This window comes from Macaca nemestrina, chromosome 12 (genome assembly GCF_043159975.1).
Source record: "Macaca nemestrina isolate mMacNem1 chromosome 12, mMacNem.hap1, whole genome shotgun sequence".
Taxonomy (NCBI): Eukaryota; Metazoa; Chordata; class Mammalia; order Primates; family Cercopithecidae; genus Macaca; species Macaca nemestrina.
The window spans coordinates 5,993,796-6,016,153 of NC_092136.1; the positions used below are offsets into that span (position 1 = coordinate 5,993,796).

Sequence of the window (22,358 nt, forward strand, 5' to 3'; positions counted from 1 at the left end):
GGTGGTTCATGCCTGTAATCCCAGCACTTTGGGAGGCCGAGGCAAGTGGATCACTTGAGGTCAGGCGTTCGAGACCAGCCTGGTCAACGTGGCAAAACCCCATCTCTACTAAAAATACAGAAAGAATTAGCCAGGTGTCCTGGTGCACGCCTGTAGTCCCAGCTACTCAGGAGGCTGAGGCAGGAGAATCACTTGAATCCAGGAAGCGGAGGTTGCAGTGAGCTGAGATCGCCCCACTGCACTCCAGCCTGGGCAACAGAGTGATATGTCACACAAAAAAAAAAATCATTTGACCATGCCAGGGTTTGTTTCTGGGCTTCTATTCTATTCCATTGGTTTCTGTGTCTCTCTTTATGCCAGTACTGTAGTGTTTTGACTACTGTAGCTTTGTAGTAAGTTTTGAAATAAGGAAGTATGCATTCTCTAGCTTTGTTCTTTTTCAAGATTGTTTGGCTGTTTACGGTCCCTTGAGATTCCCTATTAATTTTAGAATGGATTTTTCTATTTCTGCAAGAAAACATCATTGGGATTTGGATAGGGATTACATTGAATCTGTAGATTGCTTTGGGTAGTATTAACATTTTAGCAATATTGTGTCTCCCAATTCCTATACATGGAATGTGTTTCCATATTTTAATATTTTCTTTCTTTCAGCAGTGTCTTGTAGTTTCTTTTGTACACACCTTTCACTTCTTTGGTTAATTCCTAAATATTTCATCCTTTTTATGCTATTGTAAAAGGAATTATTTTTATAATTTCCTTTTTTAGATTCTTCGTTGGTATCACACAGAAACACCACTGATGTGTGTGCGTGTGTGTTTTGAACAGGGTCTTGCAACATTGCCCAGGCTGGAGTGCAGTGACGTAACCATAGCTGACTGCAGCCTCAACCTCCCAGGCTCAAGCAATCCTCTTTCCTCAGCTTCCCAAAGTGCTGGGATTAGAGGTGTGGGCCACCACACTCAGCTGATTTTTGTGTGTTGACTTTATATCCTGCTACTTTGCTGAATTCATTTATTAGTTCTAATAGTGTTTGTGTGTGTGTGTGTGTGTGTGTGTGCGCGCAGACACTTTAGGGCTTTCTACATTTTCAAATCATATTACCTGCAAATGGAGATAATTTTACTTCTTCATTTCCAAATCGAATGCCTTGTATTTCTTTTTCTTCTTAATTTCTCTGGCTAGAACTTAGTGCTCTGTTGAATAGGAGTGGTGAAAGAGGGCATCCCTGCCTTGTTCTTGTTCTTAGAGGAAAATCTTTGTCTTTCACTAATGAGTAAAATGTTTGCTGTGGGTTTTTACGTATGGCTTTTACGTTGACATAGTTTCCTTCTGTTCCTAGTTTGTGTTGATTCTTTTTGTTTTGTTTTGTGACAGGGTCTTGCTCTGTCATGCAGGCTGGAGTGCAGTGGCGTGATCACAGCTCACTGCTGCCTTGACCTCCCTGGCTCAAGCAAACCTCCCACTTCAGCCTCCCGAGTAGCTGGGACCACAGGCACGCACAACCATGCCTGACTAATTAAAAAAAAAAATTTTTTTGTAGAGACAGGGTCTTGCCACATTCCCCAGGATGGTCTCGAACTCCCGGGCTCAAGTACTCTAGTTGTAAAATGTTTAAAGCCAGTTTTTAAAAAGCCCAACTTTTATCATTGTTGGCAGGATGTGCGTTCCGATAAAATTACTCTTATAGCTAGAAACAGAAGACCCTTTCCTTACATTTCTAATTGTTTTGTTCCACTACTGTATTTATAGTTTGATGAAGAGCATCTTACTGCTGCACAGTGCTTTTAAACTCTGCTTTGCCTGATATGAATACTCTTATTTTCTGCTCGTACCCTATTTTTCTATCCACTTATTTTCAGCCTGTCACTTTTATGATTACTACATCAACAGCATATTCCTGGGTTCTAGTTTCAACCCCAATCTGACCACCTGTCTTCTAAAGAGAAAAAACAGATTTAGTGTAACAACGTATTTCTTGGTTTGTTTAGGAAAGAGGGGGTTTAGGGGAACTTCCTCCTACTCCTGACACCAAAGTTCAGAAACAAGTGAGAATTAGGGCTTGAAAGACAAATGGGGGAAAAAAAACTTCGTAGTTTCGCTTTTAAATTTGTATTACTTTTTTATAGAGATGAGGTCTCACTGTGTTGCCCAGCTGGTCTCGAACTCCTGGGCTCAAGCAATCCGCCCGTCTTGGCCTTCCAAAGCACTGGGATTACAGGCGTGAGCCACCCTGCCCAGCCTAGAAAGCATTTTTGACTGAACCAAAAATGCAAGTCGCCAAAATCTCTCAGCGACGTCACTAAGCTCCCATTAGAGTGCAAGTGTGGAGAGGCCAAGGGCACTCCTCTAGTGCCAAGATCCCACAGAGAAACATGAGACCAGGGCACAAGCACCTCCTCCCAACAGGACCCCGTGACTGGGCCTTTGAACCATTAGCCGCAGTCCTGGAGCCGCAGTCAGAGCGTGGCTGTCCCCGAGAAGGGAAGCAGCAGCTGGCGTGGCCTGTTCTCCCATCTTCACACCACTCCCTTCATACAAACCACGGCTTTCCACCTCCTCCTGTGACAAGCGCCTAGCTGGAGTTTTAGTGGAGATAATCGTGCCCCCTTCAGCCTTCCTGAAGTGCCCTCTGGGAAATAAGACACGACGGACAAATGGATTCAACATCCTTTTATTTTTCTTTTTAAAACTAAACGTTGCTTGAGGGGCATGGTTTGGATTAGTTCTCTGACTTCATCCCTGGATTAGAAAAATGTCCCCCTCCCCGGTCGCGGGCAGAGGCCTCCATGAGATGTGTCTAACCCAGGGATGCAGACCTCTCCCTTCAGCGGGACAGAAAGTCTACTGTGTGGAAGAGAACAATCCGGAATGTGTCCTCTCCATGGATGGGCAAATCCAGGCTGGAGCCCAGAGCGTGCCCTGCTCCTCAGTCTCTCCTTGGCGGGGTAGGAAAGGCAGTTCCGGGGCCACAGTGCGTGCCACGGGGGGTGTGTACTCCCTCACAATGCTATCTATGCTTTACTTTTATTTTCCCTTTTCCATAGGTCTTCTAAAAGATTAAGGGGCAAATCACGTACAATCAAATGCATAGGGCTTAAGCGTAGGTTTCGATGAGTTTGGACACATGTATACACTCACGCAACCACCATCGCCAACAAGCTGCGAAGACTTCCCTCACCCCAGGTGCCCTGTGCTCTCTATAGCCCGTCCTTCCCCCTTCCCTACCAGGCGAACACACTACTCAAATTTCTATCATCAATCAGTTTGGTCAGTTTTAGAGCTTCGTATAGACGCTTACATATCTCACTTCTTTCGCTTAACACATTTTATTCATTTACTTACTTTACTTTTGAGACAGACTCTCACTCTGTCACCCAGGCTGCAGTGCAGTGGCAAGATCTCAGTTCACGGTAACCTCCGCCTCCTGGGTTCAAGCGATTCTTGTGCCTCATCCTTCTGAGTAGCTGGGATTACAGGCATGCACCACCACGCTGGGCTAATTTTTGTTAAAATTTTATTAGGGACGGGTTTTCGCCATGTTGGCCAGGTTAGTCTTGAACTCCTGGCCTCAAGTGATCTGCCTGCCTTGACTTCCCAAAGTGCTGGGACTACAGGTGTGAGCCACCATGCCCAGCCTTTAACATGTTTTTGAGATGTATACACATGGCTGCATTCATCACGGTTCACCCCCACTGGTTACTGAGTAGAAGTCCATCGTATGAGTACACCAGAATCTGCTTATCCACCTTCTTGTTAGACATATTATGAATAAAGTGACAGTAAACATCCTTGTACAAATCATCTGTGGACATATATTTGCACTGAGTATCTAGGAGAGTCTGCAGGATTATGTCTAATTTTTTAAAACCCCCAAACCAAAAAAATGAATTTGCCCGCTAGTTTTCTAAACTGGATGTATTATTTCAGACAGCAGTAGCTGAGTTCTAGCAGCTGCACCTTCTCATTACTATTTGGTGATGTCTTTTTCATGTGAACACTAATACATGGAAAATGGGACCTTTTTTGTGATTCTAACTTGCCCTCCCTAGGCAACGATGATGTTGAACAACTTTCCATGTTCTTATTGGACACTCATGTATACACAGGTCTCTGACTTAAGATGGTTCGATTTCAGGTTTTTGGACTTTACGATGGTGTGAAAGCATTAAGCACTCAGTAGAAGCCACTTTCTGAATTCCGATCTTTTCCTGGGCTGCTGATTGATGGCACGGTGCCCTCCTGCAGTACTGAGCGGTGGCAGGGAGTGGCAGTCATAGCCAGCTGTGCCATTGCGAGGGAAAGCGGCCGGCATGGATCGTAAGTCAGGGAACATCTGTGCCTTCTTCGTGATTATCTGTGTTCAAGTCTCTTGCTCATTTGTTAAATTGGGCTTTTCATCTTAATTTTGATTTGCCGTTTTCTCCCCTATATAGATCTGAGGTCTGAGTCCTCTGTCAGGACAAGTGTGATTTCTTGCGTGGCATTCCACTGCTTGCTTGTCGATTTTCAAGGGCAGAAAATTTTCATGTTGATGGAAGCCCAATTTCTTTCTTCTATGGTATGTGCTCTGTATCCGAAGCAGCCTTTGCCCATCCTACATTTTAGATAATTTTTTCTTCTAAAAACTTCATTGTCTAAGCGCTCATGTTTGAATCTGTAAATCTATTTTGGATGAATTTTTGTGTATGACGTGCAGTAGGAATAAAGTTTCATTTCTTTCCATACGAATAGCCAGTTTTATTCACAGACACAGGTGGTGGCCAGATTGGCACGTGAGATGCAGCTGACCCTGTAAGCTAAAGGACAACGAAACCCATCTGATTAAGATGCTCAGCTTTTCTGAAGGTAAAGGTTTTAAATAATAGGTGGGATTGAAGTGGAAATTTAGAAAAGCTAGCAGGTGACATTATGGGGTTAAGTGAGTACAAGTTAGCTAACGTTTACTAAACATTTACCGTAAGTAAAAAGCTATTCTAGTCTTTGAACTTGTTCCTACTGTTTCCCCACCTGACAGAAAAAGCTGAGACAAAGACCTGCCTAAAGTTACACCATCATGAGTGGCTGAGTTGGGCTGTGATGAGCCACCCGGCTGGAGAGCTCATGGCCTGGTTACACGATTGCCAGTGAGATGCCTAGGGGCTCACGCATGTAGAGGTGTGTGCCCAGACAGCTCAGACGCCTGTGGGCCCAGGCATGCAGAGGTGTATACTCAGTGCTGTGTGAGATGCCTGTGGGCCCAGGCACGCAGGAATGAGTGCGTGCCCAGAAAGCAAAAGGCTGTGCAGAGGACCTGCTAGGAGGTAATGGCTAGAGAACATGTTTTTAAGCAAATAGGTGAAGGGAAAATGAAAAATAAGGAGATGTAATAAGCATCACATCTGAAGAATCATTATGGAGCACCTGAGTGTGACTTGGGCTAGAAGCCAAACAACATAGGTGGGGCACGCTGCACATAAAGTTAACCACCTGGAGGTCCAGAAGAACCCTTGGAACCGTCCCAAGACTGAGCACCAGTGTCAGGCACTGCCTCTTCTGGGCACCTGGGCTACTGCAGTGGGGAGGATGAGCCCCTGATCCCAGAGGCCACTCTCGCCCAGTGCAGTGCGGTCTTTCTCACACAGGACCTAGTGTAACACGGGACCTAATGGCAGGACACATCAACCCATTAAAAGCCCAAGCAAGGTACAAGAGATTTCTAGAAACAAAGAATCAGGCTTTATTTTTGTTATTTTGAATACAGGTACTGTATTGTAGACATCTGTTAGTCTCATAATTCAGTATGGCCGACACACAGAAATTAAAGTAGAAACAAAATGAGGGCACGCTCGCTCCTGTCCTTGGCTTGGCCCCTCCAACCTCCAAAAGAACTGTCCTCCCCATCATCACATCCTTTCCCTGCCACGAAAGACAAAACAAAATGCTGCCCCAAAGAAAAGTCCCAGGGGCTCCCTCACTAGCAGCCCGTGGGTGAAGCGAGACACTGTTACCTTGGGTGGGATGGAGAAGCCACCTGGTCCATACCGCGGAGGCCACGGTGGGATGGAGAAGCCACCTGGTCCATACCACGGAGGCCACGGTGGGATGGAGAAGCCAGCTGGTCCATACCACGGAGGCCACAGTGGGATGCAGAAGCCACCAGGTCCATACCACGGAGGCCATATGTGCCACCACTGGAGCCAAACCCTGGCCAGGGCTGGCAAAGCTTGCCACCAGGTGAGACCAGAGCATGTTATCTACCAGCAATTCCAGAAGTCCAATGCCACACAAGCCAGGCAGTCCTGAGGCAAGCAGGAGGAGCCCTGTCCTCTGGCAGTGCCGATTCCAGAGGAGGCCCGAGGACAGTCTCTTCAGAGAGGAGCTCACCCGGGAAAGTGGGTTCCTCAGGAGGCGTGCAAAGGTCAAGGGAGCCACTCTTGCCACCTGTCCCAGGGCTTACTGCTGACTCCACTGTCCTGTGAGTGCTGGAGTCTCTACACCACTTCAAATGAAAAAGGAAATCAGAAATAAGGCATTAGACGTTTGATTCTTTTATTTCCATATGCAATGTAATGTTTAGGCACGCTGCTTGGGATGCTATTTCTAAAAAAATTGTTGGCCATTTTTCAGAATATCCTTTTGGTTTTAAATACTGGTCAGGAAAAACAAATGATGTAAAAATACGTGAATAATTTTCTATTACAGAAATGAAAAACTGATTTGCATCTAAAAGTGCAAGAGGTGAAGTAATTTAACCCTTTCACCAGACGATATGGCAATATACAATATATTGCTTCAGCTGTTTGAGAAGGCTATGATGTATTTTTATATTGACATAGAAAATTATAAATTACATTGAATTAGTATCCATAATCACTATATATATACACAAACCAGTTCTAAAAAAATACACTGGTTTAAAGTTATGAGTGAAAACCTCACAAGGTACAGTAAACAATTAGCATGCTTCGGTGCCAGATTTTCATTTCTACTTTTAAAATACTAGCCTGTAAAATGAACGCACTCTAATTCCATTAGCAGCACGAGCATTTTCAACTGACTTGCCTAATAGGATTTAGGTCTGTTAAATATGCAGATTGCTCTGAAATGTTCATTGGTGATGCTTGTTAACAAGGTAAATTTTGGTGAATGGGTTAAAAGGCAGATGAACTACCAAACGAAACAAAAAACAAAAACAAAAGCCAAAAAAAAAAAGAAAAAAAAAAAAAAACAACCCCAAACACAAGCCATATACACTCCAAATAGTCTAGTGTTTCACTTGTAGGAATAATCATTTCAAGCAAACAAGACTTGAACAGAACATATGGCTTTACAATAACATCAATTTATCAACTATGATGTAGCAATAAATACTTAATCTCTACCAATAGACTTACATTTTTGATCCATTTTAAACAATACAGAAAACAATTACCAATCGAAAACTGGTTATAAAAAGAACACCAAATATTTCTTATTCAAAATCACTTTTGTAAGTTAGAACAACCAAAATAACACTTAGAGGGCATTTTCATTCTACAACTCCTTGCCAGCCTGGAAGAAAAATGAATTCATAATTTTGTACAAGGTGAAAAATGTATGAAAACCGCCTAATACTTTGGTCACACTAATAATTGTCAAATAGTTATGTTTCAAATACAATAGATCTGTGTATTCACTTTTATAAAACTATTCTTACAGCCATTTTAACTATAGTATTACTACTATTATTACATGGGTGGCAAGATCTTATTTCACAGGCTACCCATTATTTAGAACAATACAATATAAACATACGCAAAAATTCTTGGTATTTGTCAATGTGCAATATTTTTACACTTCTGAATTTCTCTGTACAATGTCTTAGAATCTAGAATATAAAGGTTGCTGGTCCTGATCCCTTGCAGAGTGAGTGCAGCAGTGACAGCTTGGTGGGCTCCAGCTGACCCCTCCAGAGCCCCTGAGTGGTGGCGGTCTGCAGTCCTCAGTCAGCAGCAGCAGACGTCACCCGTCATACGGGGCCATTCACTGAAGTGTCACCCGGTGCGCTTGGCTGGCCAGTCCTAGGGAGCAACAGACAGGCATCAGAGGTACTTGCGGCAGAAACACGAAAACCAAAACCCACTTCGCTGAGCTCCCCAAGGGCAGGGACCGCTTATTTTAATATTGTTTTGAACTCAATAGTTTTTAATAAAATGACATGTAAATGAATGGAGATAAAGCTCTAGAAAAATCTGAGTGGCATCTAAGCTTCATCACCAGGTGAGCAGGCATTTGGCAAGGGCTGCAGCAGAGCAAATGCTCTGGGAAAACCGCCCCACCGCGGCCTTGAGAAGCACAGGGAGAGACTAGGTCAGTGGGGTATAAAGTGTGGCTTCCAGAGCCTTCAGGAGCTATGTGCTCACCCCTCCTTCAAGAACGCTTTTATGTGACCCACACACTGGAATCCACATACTATTTCACTTGGAAACAGGCTTCTGCTACTAGGAAAGGTGGGGGGGAGGGAGGGGGAGAAATGAAAGAAAAGGTTTGCAAATAAAACAAACTACTGGGGAAAAAAAGGTCTCTGCTTGAAGAACATGTTCCCGCAAAGCAAATGTTAGGCTCAAAACTGGAAAGGAGTAAGAGGTGGGACAGTATATAACAAAATGTCCAGGTTTCACCTTCCTGCCAAAATTACAACTTGAATATACAATATATTCTGGAGGGCTTAACCAAAATTGTATCAAGCAGACTTGGGAAAGGGTGCTTAGGGCTGTAACTGGGATGCCCACAAGCACTTTTCCATTACCATTCACAGTTTACAGCTAGAATGCTTTCCATGCCTTACACCTGCTGGTTATACAGTGAGCCAAGAAGTCAGCTCTGCACACACAGTCCACTCTGCTCACTTACATCTGATGGTGGCTCCATGTATGAGAGACATAGGAACTGAGACTTCTGGAACCAGACATAGCCGGTATATAACCTGCCTTCACTGAACAAACTGAATGATCTTATAAGTAGACTTTTTAGCCCCTCTCAGTTCTGTTTTCTCCTCTGTAAAAAGGGAAAATAACCCTCTCACAGCCCACAAGGCTTCACTAGTGTACATATGGAATAAGGACATAAATGTGAGCAGTGTGCTTAGCACACCGGAAGCACAAAGAACATGCTTGATAAAACAGTTGTGAAAAGTGAGATCATGTGGCACTGCAGATCTTTCCTAAGTGTGACAGTAAACGGTGCGCCTGCCAATCCAAGGAACTGCAGTGCATTATCTGGCTGGGACGGGAACCACACAGGGAAGACGGGTGAGCTTCTATCTCCCATGTTGTCATACGTCGCTTTAGAACACGTGCAATCTAGGACGCACTCTAGGTCTGCCCTAATGCCTGCTCCAGTGTCACCTTCTCAGAGATCCTCTCCCCCACACCCCAGCTCACACGGACCCCTGTCCCTTCTTCATGGCTTCGTGGCTTCTTCATGAATGTGCCTCCAGTATGCCCCGAGATTACTGGGTGTCCGTGTGCTGCACTGGCCTAGACCAGTGGCCACCACACACAAATGTGTGTCAGATGGAAGAAGGACAGATGGACAAAGGCATGAACCCGAGTGATGCCCCTCTTCTTCCACTGGCTCACCCCAGCTTTTCCTTCATCCCTTGGCCCTGCAGGTTAGGGCAGGGCTCTTCAGAGCAGGCATTCCCAGCCACAGGAGAGCAAGTGGTTTCCCCTTACGCAAACGATGCTTCTGTGCTCTGGAAAGCCAAGGAAATGACTCCAGAGCTTTGTGCATCCTTATGACAGAAAAACCAAGAATATTCCCCTGAAGCAACTCCCCAAACTGGGATGGACCTGGACGATCTTGCCTCCTAGGCAGCCCTCAATATAAAGGAAATTTATAGGTAGAAATCAGAGCTGACACAATTGATTGGGAATTAGACCTATAAAGGACCATTAGAAAAATACATTGAAAACCCCAAGAAAAAGAGTGACTTGCCCAATCCTTAGAAGCAGAATTGAGGTGACTTCCCAGTGCTAGAGGCCACCCTGCCTCTTCCCCTCAAAGCCTTCGCTAGAGCCAACATGCTCAAACAGTTCTCAATTTGTTTTATATGCAAAAAGATATTTTTAATCACAAAAACAAATGCTTTATTTTGGCTACGATTTCCACAGGAAAAACACAAACAGTTTACTACAGTGTGAATACAGGATTCTGGACCAACAAAGAGTGCTCCCTGCTGGTTCCCACTGGTTATGCTCTCACACAATGCTGGCAAGATTTTGGGGAGGATGGGGTGGGGGTGGGGGGTTAAAACTTCTCTGAAATAGCTTTAAAGGTCACTTTATTCCTTAGGGAAGGAATATACAATCTGAGCTACATGTGCTCACAGAAGTTAATTGTGGGAAGTGCTGAACAAAGCTTCCTGTGGACCAGGGGCGTAGCCTCATCTTTGGGCCACGCTCAGTCTTGCTAAGGGCCTGGCATGGGCTCCAGGCGGCTGAGGCTTAGACTGGCCCATCCCTTCAGACCACTGGCTCAGGCTAAGCAAAGAGTGACTAGAAACAAAACATCACATTCCAAGTGACACAGCTCTGAGAGTGGGCATTTCATACTTAAGATTACAGGGAGTCACTTAAGCACTAAGAATTATTTAGCTACATGTATGAAAGGGCCTCCAGCAAGTTCTCCTTGTGTCACACAGGCAGGACTGTGGGCAAACAGGCACTACGATCTGCTTGTGCCTGGCAGCTGCATGACTTTAGTGGGGCCACTGAGAACTCAAGTCCTGAAGGGGCTCAATGCCACCCTGAGCTCATTACCTCACCAACAAGGGCGAGGAGACCCCTCTGTTCAGACCCACTTCTGAAAGAGCAAGTGATGTTAAAGAGTCTCTAAAAACTGGTTTTCAGCTTCTGTGCTAAGGAGAGGAACTGCTGTTTCTAAGTTCTCAGTTCAGTCGGAATCAGCTCAGTAAGGACTGAGAAAACCCTGTCCTGCCAGGTCAGTGGCCGAAGACTTGAGCACAGCTGTAAACCACCCCTCTAGTCCCCTTCCAACTCCCAGGAAGTAACAGGCAAGGTCGGGGCAGGGCCAGGGTGGGTGTGAGGAGGCGGGTGGTTACCTCTGCTCGGGACTACTGCTGGGAGGTCGGGGCACGGCACACTTTGCCTCTGCAGTCTCGGGGCTCTCCTCCGCGTCTTTACAAGCAGCATCTTGAGAGGTAGACAGTTTCCCTTCCTCACTGCAGTAAAGAGGAGGACAGGCACATCAAACACCCTAGGGACCAGCACCTAGGCACCAGAGGATGAGGTCACATGCAGATGGCTCTGGAGTCATGACTGCCACAGAGGCAAAGCGTCCTGGGACCGAGCATGCGCAGGGTGCATGATCACAGGGACCACAGACAGTGACTGGGGAATCACAAAAGGAAAGGGTTGCACACAGGTGGGAACCAAAAGAGGGACAATGTAATGTGGCTGGCGTCTGATAAAGAATGGTCCCATAACACTGTACATACCGATAGGATTTCAACACTCTGAAGCCCAGTGTGCAAAACAGAAAAAGAAATGTACAAGAGTTTCAGAATACTCCTAGAAATGAGGAATTTGGGGGAATAATATGTCCACGACTGCACGTAAGCAAAACTGCAGACTCGGTGAAGGTGTCAAAGAACCTGTTTGAAGGAATGAGTCTTTAGTTAAAGCACTTTGCTTTTGGGGCGAAGCCCACCATTAAAGCAGCAAGACAGACCCCATCAGCTTGCTGGCTGGAAGTCTCAGTCACATGAGGAGGTCACCGTGATGACTGCATCAGATTTCACGGCTCCTCGAGTTGCCCTCGAACAATGTATAAGAAGCACAAATGCCACGAGGGAGAAGTGGGGGCCAAGAGCTGACCCTAAGGGCACAGAGGATTTGGGGAAAACGAGACCCAGAAGGATTGTTTTCCCCCGAGATGGTTCTTGGTGGAGAGACACAAGAGACACTTTCCTCAGCTCTGTGGGCTAGAAATTTAGACTCTGCCTATTCAGTCTGTGAGTCTCCTTTTTACATCATTGAAATGGCACTAATAAGAGTGAAAGGTCAGTTAGAGGTTCCTTGTGGAAAGGTCCATCACTCACAGCTGATTCTGTCCTGGATTTTGCTTATGAAAAACCTCATTAGGATGTTTTCTTGGGTCATTTCCAGATAGTTCCAAGCAATTCATAAGTAGGAAAATGAGTGAAAATCATATGATTCAGTGAACATCTGAATTAGCTGGTCCATTCTTAAGTACTCTTCTTCATCCCCACTCTCCACTCCTTTCCCTTCAAAGCAACTAATGTGTTTCTAATTCTAATTCTTTAAAAAATATATAGTCATAACATATGTGTATTCTGAGTCACTAACTCGGATGGATTCAACCCTACATCTCATCGTATTTACCTCTTAACTCAGCCAGTTGGGGAGACCCACTGTCCCTGCTGACTGTGGCACAGCACCCGTGGCATGCACCTACCACACTGTGTGGCTTCTCCCAACCAAAGCTGCCCTCCACCTCCACACTTCCATGCAGGGTGCTGTGACGACCATCACTGTCCATGGACCCGGCAGACCTGTCTGGGCATTTCTCAGTACTTGACACCCAGGAGTGGAGAGTTGTAGGCCATTTTTCTACCTACAAAGAACCCCGGGCTACTACCCAGAATGACTGTCCCGGTCTGTATTCCTCACCAGCAGGCCACCAGGGCCCCGCAGGCTGCAGCCCACCGCCACTCAGTATCATCCACCTTTAACTGCTGCTCACGTAAGAAGAGTATCAAGTGCTATATTGTTATTTATAATTCTCTGAGTTTTGAGCAATTTTTTTTTTTAAGCTTTTAAGGTTTGTCTATAAACTGTTATCTTTTGCCAATTTTCTGATTTGGGTTTTCTTCTTCTTACTAGTTTATAGGAAGTCCTTGAATATTTAATGTCTCTTGTTGATTTAGCTACTACAGATTTTTTTTTTTTTTAGTTTGCCATCAGTCTCTTAATTTTGTCTGCAGCATTTTATCAGCCAGAAATTCTTAACTTTAATATAATCTAACTAAACTCTTTGCATTATAGTTTCTGTTTTTGAAGGCTTTCTGTTTTTTTAAAGAAGTCCTGCCGAGGAAGGAGGCTCACTTGAAGCCAGGAGTTTGAGACCAGTCTGGGCCACAAAAATAAAAAAGTAAACAAACAAAAAAATTAAGCCAGGAGTGGTGGCACACACCTGTAGTTCCAGCTACTTGGGAGGCTGAGGTGGGAGGACTGCTTGAGCTCAGGAGTTGGAGGTTACAGTGAACTATGATTACACCACTGCATTCCAGCCTGGGCAACAGAGCGAGACCTCGTCTTCAAAAAAAAAAATCTAGATTAGATACAGACTGACAGATGATAGATTAGATAGACAGACAGACAGACAGATAGATGACAGACAGATGAAATAGATAGATACAGAAATCCCTTTCTGCCCACAGATTAAGAAGACATTCTCTATTTCTTTTATTAACCATTATGAGACTCTGGCCTCCGGCCACATCACTTAACTCTAGTGCCTAAGTTTCCTCACCTGGAAAGCAGGGATAATAATCCCAGTACCTATCTTATAGGGTGCCTAAGAATAATCCATGAGTTACCACACATGAAGTGTGTAGAGAGCAGGGCCTGGTGCACAGAAAGCACTGCATATGTTTTTCTTATTGTCTTTTAATCCAGCTGGAGCTGTTTTAGGATGTAGATTAGGGAGGATCTCCCCTGACTTTTCCTTTTGGTGAGCCAGCTCTTCCTCTCTCCTCCCCATTATTAATCCCTCTATTTCATCACACTGACACCCGGACCTGTTTGGACGCTAGTATCAAAACTGTTCCAATCACTGTGACTTTGCAGTGTGACTGAGTACCTGGCAGGGCAAGTCTCTTTTTCAGTCTTCCCTTTTGGTTACCTCTAAGCAATTTGGGAACCTTTATTTTTCCATATAAGTTTTAGAGTATTACGTTCCTTCTAAAAATCCAACTGAAATTTGGATTGAGACTGTGTTAAACACTAACTTCAAGATGGCAAATGTCTTTGCAGCACTAAGCTATGCCATGGTCTCCACTTGTCCAGATTTCTTCAAGTTTTCTCTATAGAGACTTGGGTTAAGATCATTCCTGAATAATTTATATTTTGATGTGTTTTGGAATAATACCTTGCTTTTTATTGTAGGTTCTGCTTGCTTACTATTGATGAAGAAAAAGACTACTAATTTTTAAAACTGATTTCTTACTCAATAGCTTTACTGAATTCTTATTAGTTACAAGTTTGCTACTGACTTGGTTGTAGGTAATCATTACCACCTGCAAAGAACAACAGTTTTATCACTTCCTCCTGATCTTTACCTATAACTCTATTTCCTTTTCCTTCCAGGACTGCCTAACACTGGCAGTGAAAATGGACATCCTTATTTGGTTTTTGTCTTAAAGTGAATGCATCTAAAATTTCCTCATTAGGGATAAGTTTTGCTGTAGCACTTTGATATTGGTATTTAACTTATACCAAGTTAATGAAATTCATGGCTGGGTGCGGTGGCTCACGTCTATAATCCCAGCACTTTGGGAGGTGGAGGCAGGTGGATTGCTTGAGCTCAGGAGTTTGAGACCAGCCTGGGCAACATGGTGAAACCCCGTCACTACAAAAAAAACCTACAAAAATTTGCTGGGCATGGTGGCGTGTGCCTGTAGTCCTAGTCCTAGCTACTTGGGAGGCTGAGGTGGGAGGATGGCTTGAGACCAAGAGGCAGAGAATAAATTCACTTCTGTTACTGGTTTTCTCAGAGTTTTAATCATATATAGCTATGGAACCTTATAAAAAAAAAATCAAATGACTTTGTTTAATACCATATATGGAGATTAAACTGACAGATTTCTCTGACTTTGAGCCATCCTTGCCTTCCAGGATAAAACCCTAACTAATCATTATAAATTATTTTTAATACACTGTTGGATCCAGTCAGCAAATACCTTACACAGGATTTTTGCATTCAGTAGCCCGTAAGTGGCATGAACTGATCATTTTCTGTAATTATCTTCATCTGGTTTTGGAATTCAGATTTCACTGCCCTCATAAAATGAGCCAGGCAGGTTTTGTACTTTTTCTATTTTCTCTAACAACTTAAGACAGGAATTAGCAGACTGGTGAGCATGAAACAGCATCCACTTACTACTGTAACTGACAGGTCCCATTTACTCCGGATTTGGTTTGCTCCTTGTTTTCCTCCACAGACAGCTGCTTGTTTGAATCCTTTGTTCATTTAAAAAAATTAGACTATCTCTTATTGATACTATGTTCTTTCTCATATCCTGGCTACTGGTTCTTTACTGGTTGTGGCTTGTCTTTTCATTTTATGTCTTCTGGGTTTTTAGAAATTAAAGTCAAACTTACCAATATTTTCCTTTATAGTTTGGCTTTTTATGGTTAAAAAATGCCTTACACCCAAACTGTAAAGATATTCTGTTTTGTTGTCTTCTAAAAGCTGTACAGTTCATGCTTTTCATATTTATGTTGAGACAAAACATCTAATTTTATTTTTCTACTTTGTGGATAATCACTATTTACTAGTCCACTCTTTCCTCACTGAATTATAATGGCATTCTAACATGTAACAAGCTCATGTAGTGGAGGGGGTCTCTTTGTAGAATTCTTTGCCAAAGCCACACCATCTCAGTAGCTTTACCAAGTTTTGTTTTTGTTTTTGTGTGAGACAGGGTCTCACTTTGTCTCCCAGGCTGGAGTGCAGTGTGGGACACGACTCACTGCAGCCTCGACCTCAGCAGCCCCAAGTAGCTGGGACCACAGGCACACTCCACCACACTCAGCTAATTTTTGTATTTTTTGTAGAGTCAGGGTTTTGCCATGTTGCCTAGGCTGGTCTCGAATTCCTGGGCTCAAGCAATCTGCCTGCCTAATCCTCCTAAAGTGCTGGGATTACAGGTGCAAGCCACCACACTCAGCCAGCTTTACTAAGTCTTGATATCTAATATGGTGAAGCCCCTCACTTTTTTTCTTTAAAATGTTTTTGGCTATTCGTGGCTCTCTTTGGTCTTCTTTATGACTATTACAATCAGTTTCTCAATTTCCATGAAAATCTCTATTGGGATTTTGATGGCAATTTCATTAATTGCACAGACTAACTTGTTCAGAAATTCTAAAGATATCCTCACATTGATAAACATGGTAAATCTTGATATTTATATTCAGGTCTTCAATATATTCAATGAGGTTTTAAACTGTTTTCCCATAAAGGTCATATTCCTAGTTATAGATAAGGTTTTACATTTTTATTAAAAACAAACAGGCACATATGGAATATCTTGTAGTGATTTGTAGGATGCAAGTGATTTTTGTAGATCTCCAGTAAACTTGCTAAACTTTTCTATTAATCTTTTTCTACAGATTCAATTGGAATTTTTATGTATAAATCATAGTCTATAAACAACGACATTTATCTATTTATTTGGTATGCTGCATTTGCTAAGGCCGCCAGCACAGTGCTGAAGACAAATAGCAACTGTAGGTCCCACTTTCTGGTTCTTGTCTTTAAAGGGAATACTTCTAATGCCTCACTGTGAAGAATCAAGTCTACTCTAGATTTTCTAGAGATACTTATCAGTTTCACCTGCTTGCTTTCTAGTCCTAGGCTGCAAAGAAAATCATGAACAGCTTTAATTTGTAATCAAATGCTTTTCTCATTCTGTCTGTGAATCACTCTGAATAATTTTTACCATGTACACATTGGTGTTTACATTGTCACACTGGAGCACATATCCTTGGTCATGACTTTAAAATACATTGCTATATATGGTTTGCAAGCTTTTAACTTAGAAGTTTAGAGAATCCACACTCATGTATGAAATCAGTCTCTACAATCAGTTTTCTTCTTTCACTCCTTGTTGTGTAGTGACTTCGTAAAAAGCTGGGAGGCATTTCTTCTTGTAATGACTGGAAGGGTCTCTAAGATGAGGACTAAAGCTCTAAGCGCAGGCTTAGCTGCAGTCCTGAAGTTTTGACAGACATTTTCCCCATTATTCTCTCAGTTTTAGATTTTTAATTTCCATTACAATTCCTTTTTTTGAGTTTAGAAGGGAGGCTAATTTCTAAGTGTCACTTTTTTTTTAAAGCTATCATTTTGCTACTGAATTTTCATGACTACATTATGTCCAGAGATAATCATCTGTATGTTACTGAAACCAGTTTTCATGGGCCATGCTCTGTAGTTGCTACACAACTCGATTTCTACTGTGATTAAAGATTTATCAATTCTCATAGTTCTATCAAACTGCTAGATGTAAAATACAGTCTTCTGAACACATTTATGGGGGAAAAGACACTTGGGGCCTAAACTCGCCATCTTTTCATTAAGATTTATTGTGTTTAATGGAGACAGTAGAAAGACATCAAGCTAGTATCTGAACATTCATTTGAATCAAATTAAAAATTGTAACGTTTGAGGTTTCTGCCCCACCATCCTCCCAGTAACCTGAAGCTGCCAGCAGGATCTCACCCCTGGTTACCTTTTGAAGACCGCAGTCTCTGTCTTGGCATCTACAGTGAGGCTGAGCGTTTCCTTCATGCCGCCATTCATCACTGTCTCAGTTACCTTGTCTGTACTTTCTGCATCCTCCTCTCCGTCAGAGCTGGCTTCCATGGCCACACTGCCTGGCACTGAAAAGAACACAGCTGATGGTCACACACAGTAAGTCCGAAAAGGAACTGGCACCCCACCACTGTACAAACCCATCTACCCAACGTGACATCTACTGCCCAAAGAAAACAAGAGCGGATGGCTTCTGCCTGCTGTGCCTGGGCCATTCTTGATGGGCATGGACTTCTTAAAGGTGCCCACTAAAGAGGGGTTTCATGGGTTTTCTTTACTAGAGACTAGCAAGTCCCCTACATCCCTCCCAGCTCAGCGTCCACCTCCATACACAGCTTCTCCCAGCAGACACTTGTGTGCCCCTAACTGTTCCAGTCTGGGGCACAGCAGGCAGTTACACATTCTACCCTCTACTCGCTTGTTCTCCTCAGTTGGGCTCTATTTGCTTTTCTTTGTTTTAAAAATTACTTTCTTGTGGTGTTGCTGGTGGCTCATTTCCTTGTTCTCTAATAGGAAGCCACATAGGTGATAAGCCTGGCCGAGGTGAGGCTTCCTGGATTCAAACATCAACATCACCACTTCCTAGCTGTAGACTACTTGAACGAGGAACCTCGTCTATAACCTGAGTTTCCTTATCCAGAAAAGGGGGATCAGTGCACCCACTTACAGAACCACTGAGGAATAAAATGTGGGAATCTGTATCAAATGTCCAGGAGAATGACGAAACCGGCATTAGTTAATGGTTTTATTCCTTTCCCTGGCCCCAGGGAAGGAGGGTTCTCACACCCTCTACCTGCACCTCATTTCTTTTTCTAAGAACTCACTCCTTGCGCCCACCTCAAGATTCGTGCCCTCCACATCCTTTCAGTTCCCATCACACTCCCTTTGCTAGCATCCCCCTCCTCCCAAAGCCCTGTCCATCAAGGTGAAAACAGTTCAGAGCCAGTGCAAGGAACACATGTGACTAGGTAGAGTAACAGGAAAACCCACTGGAACTTTAGAGATTCCCAGGACTATTCAATCTGCTTACAGTGGTGAAGTGAAAATAAACAGTCCCATAGCTCTAAACAAACCCAGATACACCCACGTGTTCGAGCAAAGCAAACTCCAAGGAACAACTACACACAGGCTTGGCTGCACACGTCTAATTCCAGTTTTATTCACCCTGGGTACTATGGGCTCAGGCCTTCTTCCCTCTAGACCCCAGTTTCCTAATCTGCATGCTGCATGCCTGGTAACTTAGAGCCCTTACTCTTTCCAGAGTCAGCATGCTGTGCGTCTAGAAGGGCAGGCACAATTTCTTTCATCAGCTGCCCTGTGGACATCAGACCTACCATCTCACTTCCTTGGCTCCACTGGCCCCTGAGCCTGAGAGTCAGGTCTGGTTTGGCAAAGCAGCCATGTGACCCTGCCGTGTGCCCAGGCCTCTCTGCACGCACCTTCTGGCTGCGCTGCCAGAGCAGCCACACTGGGAGTCAGAGGGTCCATAGGTTCAGTGCTGGTTTCCATTTCCACTGGAGAATTACTCCTTAAAGAATCTTTTGTGCTTTCAAAAAAGAGAGACAATTCAGGTATTAGCAGCAGGGAGTGATCCTCAGTTACACCATGATTCACAATAAGCCTTTACAAATAAGTTTCTGTTAGGAGACATTAGCATCTGTGTGAGAGTCACTGGGTTACCAACTCCAACGACACATGGATCTAAGTGTCAGTAGCTGTTTGAAAGAGCAGATGAGTATGGGCAGGGAAATGTTCTGTTAAGCCAGCAGGGCAGTGACACGGACTTTGTAGAGCATTCTAGACAGGCTCATCATGTCCCAACCTCTCATCCCACCATAATCACTAGGAGTCTCCCAGAGCTTGAACAGCAAAGACATACATCGTACAATGGCAACTGTATTTATTGCGTTGACTGGTTTTACAAAAACCTTTACTTATTTTGAGCCACACTGCCTGGGAGAGACTGGCCCTCTTAATGATATTTGTTGTTGGAATTGTGGAAACATAGTAAAAAACATCAAACGCCTGAGCAGTAAGGGGTGGGGGCAAGGGAGATCATTACACTTCCTCTTTTATCCTCACTCCCACAAACTCAGAGAGGTGCACACAGAGGGTAAAGAGAAGCAAGCTGCTTCAATCACACCCTCAAGTAACCAAAGGCTCTTATCCTCGGGTTATAAACAGACCAAAAAAAGGAGGAGGTGAAATGTATGTCCTGTACTGAAAAGCAGGGTAGATGAAATAACTCATTATTTTGGAGACATTTTTCACAAATCTCACTTGTACCTCTGAGCAGTAACTTAATGCTATTACTACGGTTACTACAAAGCAACATGGGTTTCAGCCTATTTTTTGGTTTGTCTAAGACAGTAACTGTCAGCCCAAAACAGTTTTTCTTCCTATCTTCTGAGTTACCAACGATTGGGAGCCCTTAATTTACAGCGCTGGACTAGCTGCAAGTGAACTATAAGTTCATATTATCTACTGAATTCAAGCTCCACTTTGCATTTTCTTGCCACACCCCACACAGAAGTGCTGTGCCTGTCAGGATTTCTTGGCTTCACCTCATTCCTGTTCTCAGTTCTGCCCTGACAGCTCTGTGAAGCCAGAAAAGCCCATGGAGATGCATCTTCTGCTGTATCCTGCTAATTTCCTGGGACTGCATCCTCCCAAGCTACTTTGTTCAAGAACTACTCCCATTTCCAATTAATCAGGAGGAAAGGAAAGAAAGATGGTGATTGTGTTTCTTACAACACAGAGCTGTGTCAGTATGCTGATGTTTAATCTTTTTGAGGACAGTATATTCAACCTGGAAGTCAGTCAAGGTGAAGAACACACATTAATAGCAAACACCTGACCATTCCCAGGTCGCCCGTGGAAGGGTGTAGAGACAGCACATGTTCACTCACCTCAGGGAAGACGTGAACTCTGAAAAAGAAGCCCAGCCTGTCTCTTTCGTTGGCATTGGCTCCTCTGTGCTCCAGACGTCAGATCCCACAGAGTCCAGTGGAGCACCGTGGGTAGTTTCCATTGGGACATCAAAGTTAGCTGACCAGTTGGGTGCTAAAAAGAGGGGAGAAATTTTATTTGGAAAACGCTTTAGTTGTTTCATGTCCCACAAGGTATTTATCAAAAACACATTAGCAAAAGAGACTGGAGCTGTGGGAGAAAGACACTCTCACCAATGAGGGCAGGGGTGGGCAGGGCACAGCCACCTGGAGGGCACTCTAACAATGCCCCCACATTCTCCAACCTCCCATTTCTTTCTTTTTTTTTTTTTTTTTTTTTTTTTTGAGACCAAGTCTCTTTCTATCGCCCAGGCTAGAGTGCAGTGGCGCAATCTCTGCTCCGCGCAAGCTCCACCTCCCAGGTTCACACCATTCTCCTGCCTCAGCCTCCTGAGTAGCTGGGACTATAGGTGCCTGCTACCACGTCCGGCTAATTTTTTTGTATTTTTAGTAGAGACAGGGTTTCACTGTGTGAGCCGGGATGGTCTTGATCTCCTGACCTCGTGATCCGCCCACCTTGGCCTCCCAAAGTGCTGGGATTATAGGCGTGAGCCACCGCGCCCGGCCTCAAACCTCCCATTTCTAACTGTTCCAAAAGAAATACTACACAGAGATTCAAAGCTACGTACACAAAGAGGGATTAACGTTAATTTCTTAGTTTTGACAAATGTACCACGGCTATATTCAAACTGGGGGAAGCTAAGTGAAGGATATATGGGGACTTACTATCTTGGCAATGTTTCTATAAATCTAAATTATTCAAAAGTAAAAAGGTTATTTTTCTAAAAAAAAAGAACATGTTGGTTATTCAACTCCAATAAGCTAGAAACAACCCTACTGCTTCCCAGTCCAGGTCTGGCCGCCCTTGGCGCACTCTGCGGGCTCACTGCAGCGCGTTGCAGTTAGGTTTCCTAAGTCCTACAGAACCAGGTCTGGCCTCACGCTGAAGCGGCAGGACTTGCTTGGGCACACTTGCAGTCTGTGGGGCTCTTCGTGTTATGCTGCCTGCTGGACAAGTTTGGGTCTAATCTGCAGGTCTCTCTTTAAATGTCACCTCCTCAGACATGTGTCTCTTCTGATGAAGTCAGGTCTCTGTGGATCTGCTCTAACTGCACACCATGCTTTTCCTTCAGAGTGCTGAATCCTCAATTCCTTGCTGGGAACAAGCCGGATATGCGAACCACTGCATTCCATCAGGGATATTATCATAATTAGGAATCTCCAGGTTGCGAGAAGGAATGCTAGGGAACCTGGTATAAGTTATGTAAGGGCTTATCCCAGACACAACTGACTAAGAAGTACCTGTGTAGAATAGAAATGTTCTGATTTTAAAGACAGGCTCGACTGTGACTTTGAGCAAGGTATTTGACTTCATCTGTTTGATTTCATAATGACTATTCACTTAGCAAAAATCAAAGGAAGGCCTGCAGAGAGTAGGTATTTAATTAGGGTGCACTCCATGCTTCTTGCCCACTTACCTGTATGAGTGTCGTAGGGCTCCACTGACACTAAGAAGGAATAAATGCTTGAACGTTTGAAAATCTCACCTGAAACCTCCGAAAAGTCAACTTGACAGATATTTGTGCCTGCCCACCGTGTGCAAAGCTCTGGAACCATTCCACCTGAGTTCCACTCTACAACTAAATTATATTACGTACAAATGACTTTTCTGTTGTTCTCTCTTTGATAATCTCTTTGAGGAGATTAGCTCCTCAGAGTCCATGTTAACATTTTAAACCATTCTGAACG

General features: G+C 43.9%; 1 protein-coding gene across 18 annotated transcripts in view; it reads right to left on the reverse strand.

The window, feature by feature from the left end:
- Positions 1 to 6,507: 6,507 nt before the first annotated feature.
- Positions 6,508 to 22,358, reverse strand: part of LOC105469709 (protein phosphatase 6 regulatory subunit 3) — a 158,638-nt gene continuing 142,787 nt past the window's right edge. For 12 of the 18 annotated variants that reach the window (XM_071074142.1, XM_011721133.2, XM_011721131.2 and 9 more), the window contains 6 exons: positions 20,511 to 20,664; positions 19,041 to 19,147; positions 17,519 to 17,669; positions 11,483 to 11,500; positions 11,087 to 11,206; positions 6,508 to 8,042 (listed from right to left, as the gene is read on the reverse strand). In XM_071074142.1, coding sequence (XP_070930243.1) covers positions 7,991 to 8,042; positions 11,087 to 11,206; positions 11,483 to 11,500; positions 17,519 to 17,669; positions 19,041 to 19,147; positions 20,511 to 20,664 — 602 coding nt within the window. In that variant the 3' untranslated portion in view covers positions 6,508 to 7,990. The remainder of the gene's footprint in view (positions 8,043 to 11,086; positions 11,207 to 11,482; positions 11,501 to 17,518; positions 17,670 to 19,040; positions 19,148 to 20,510; positions 20,665 to 22,358) is intronic. The other 6 variants (XM_011721135.2, XM_011721132.2, XM_011721130.2 and 3 more) reach the window with 1 other exon arrangement.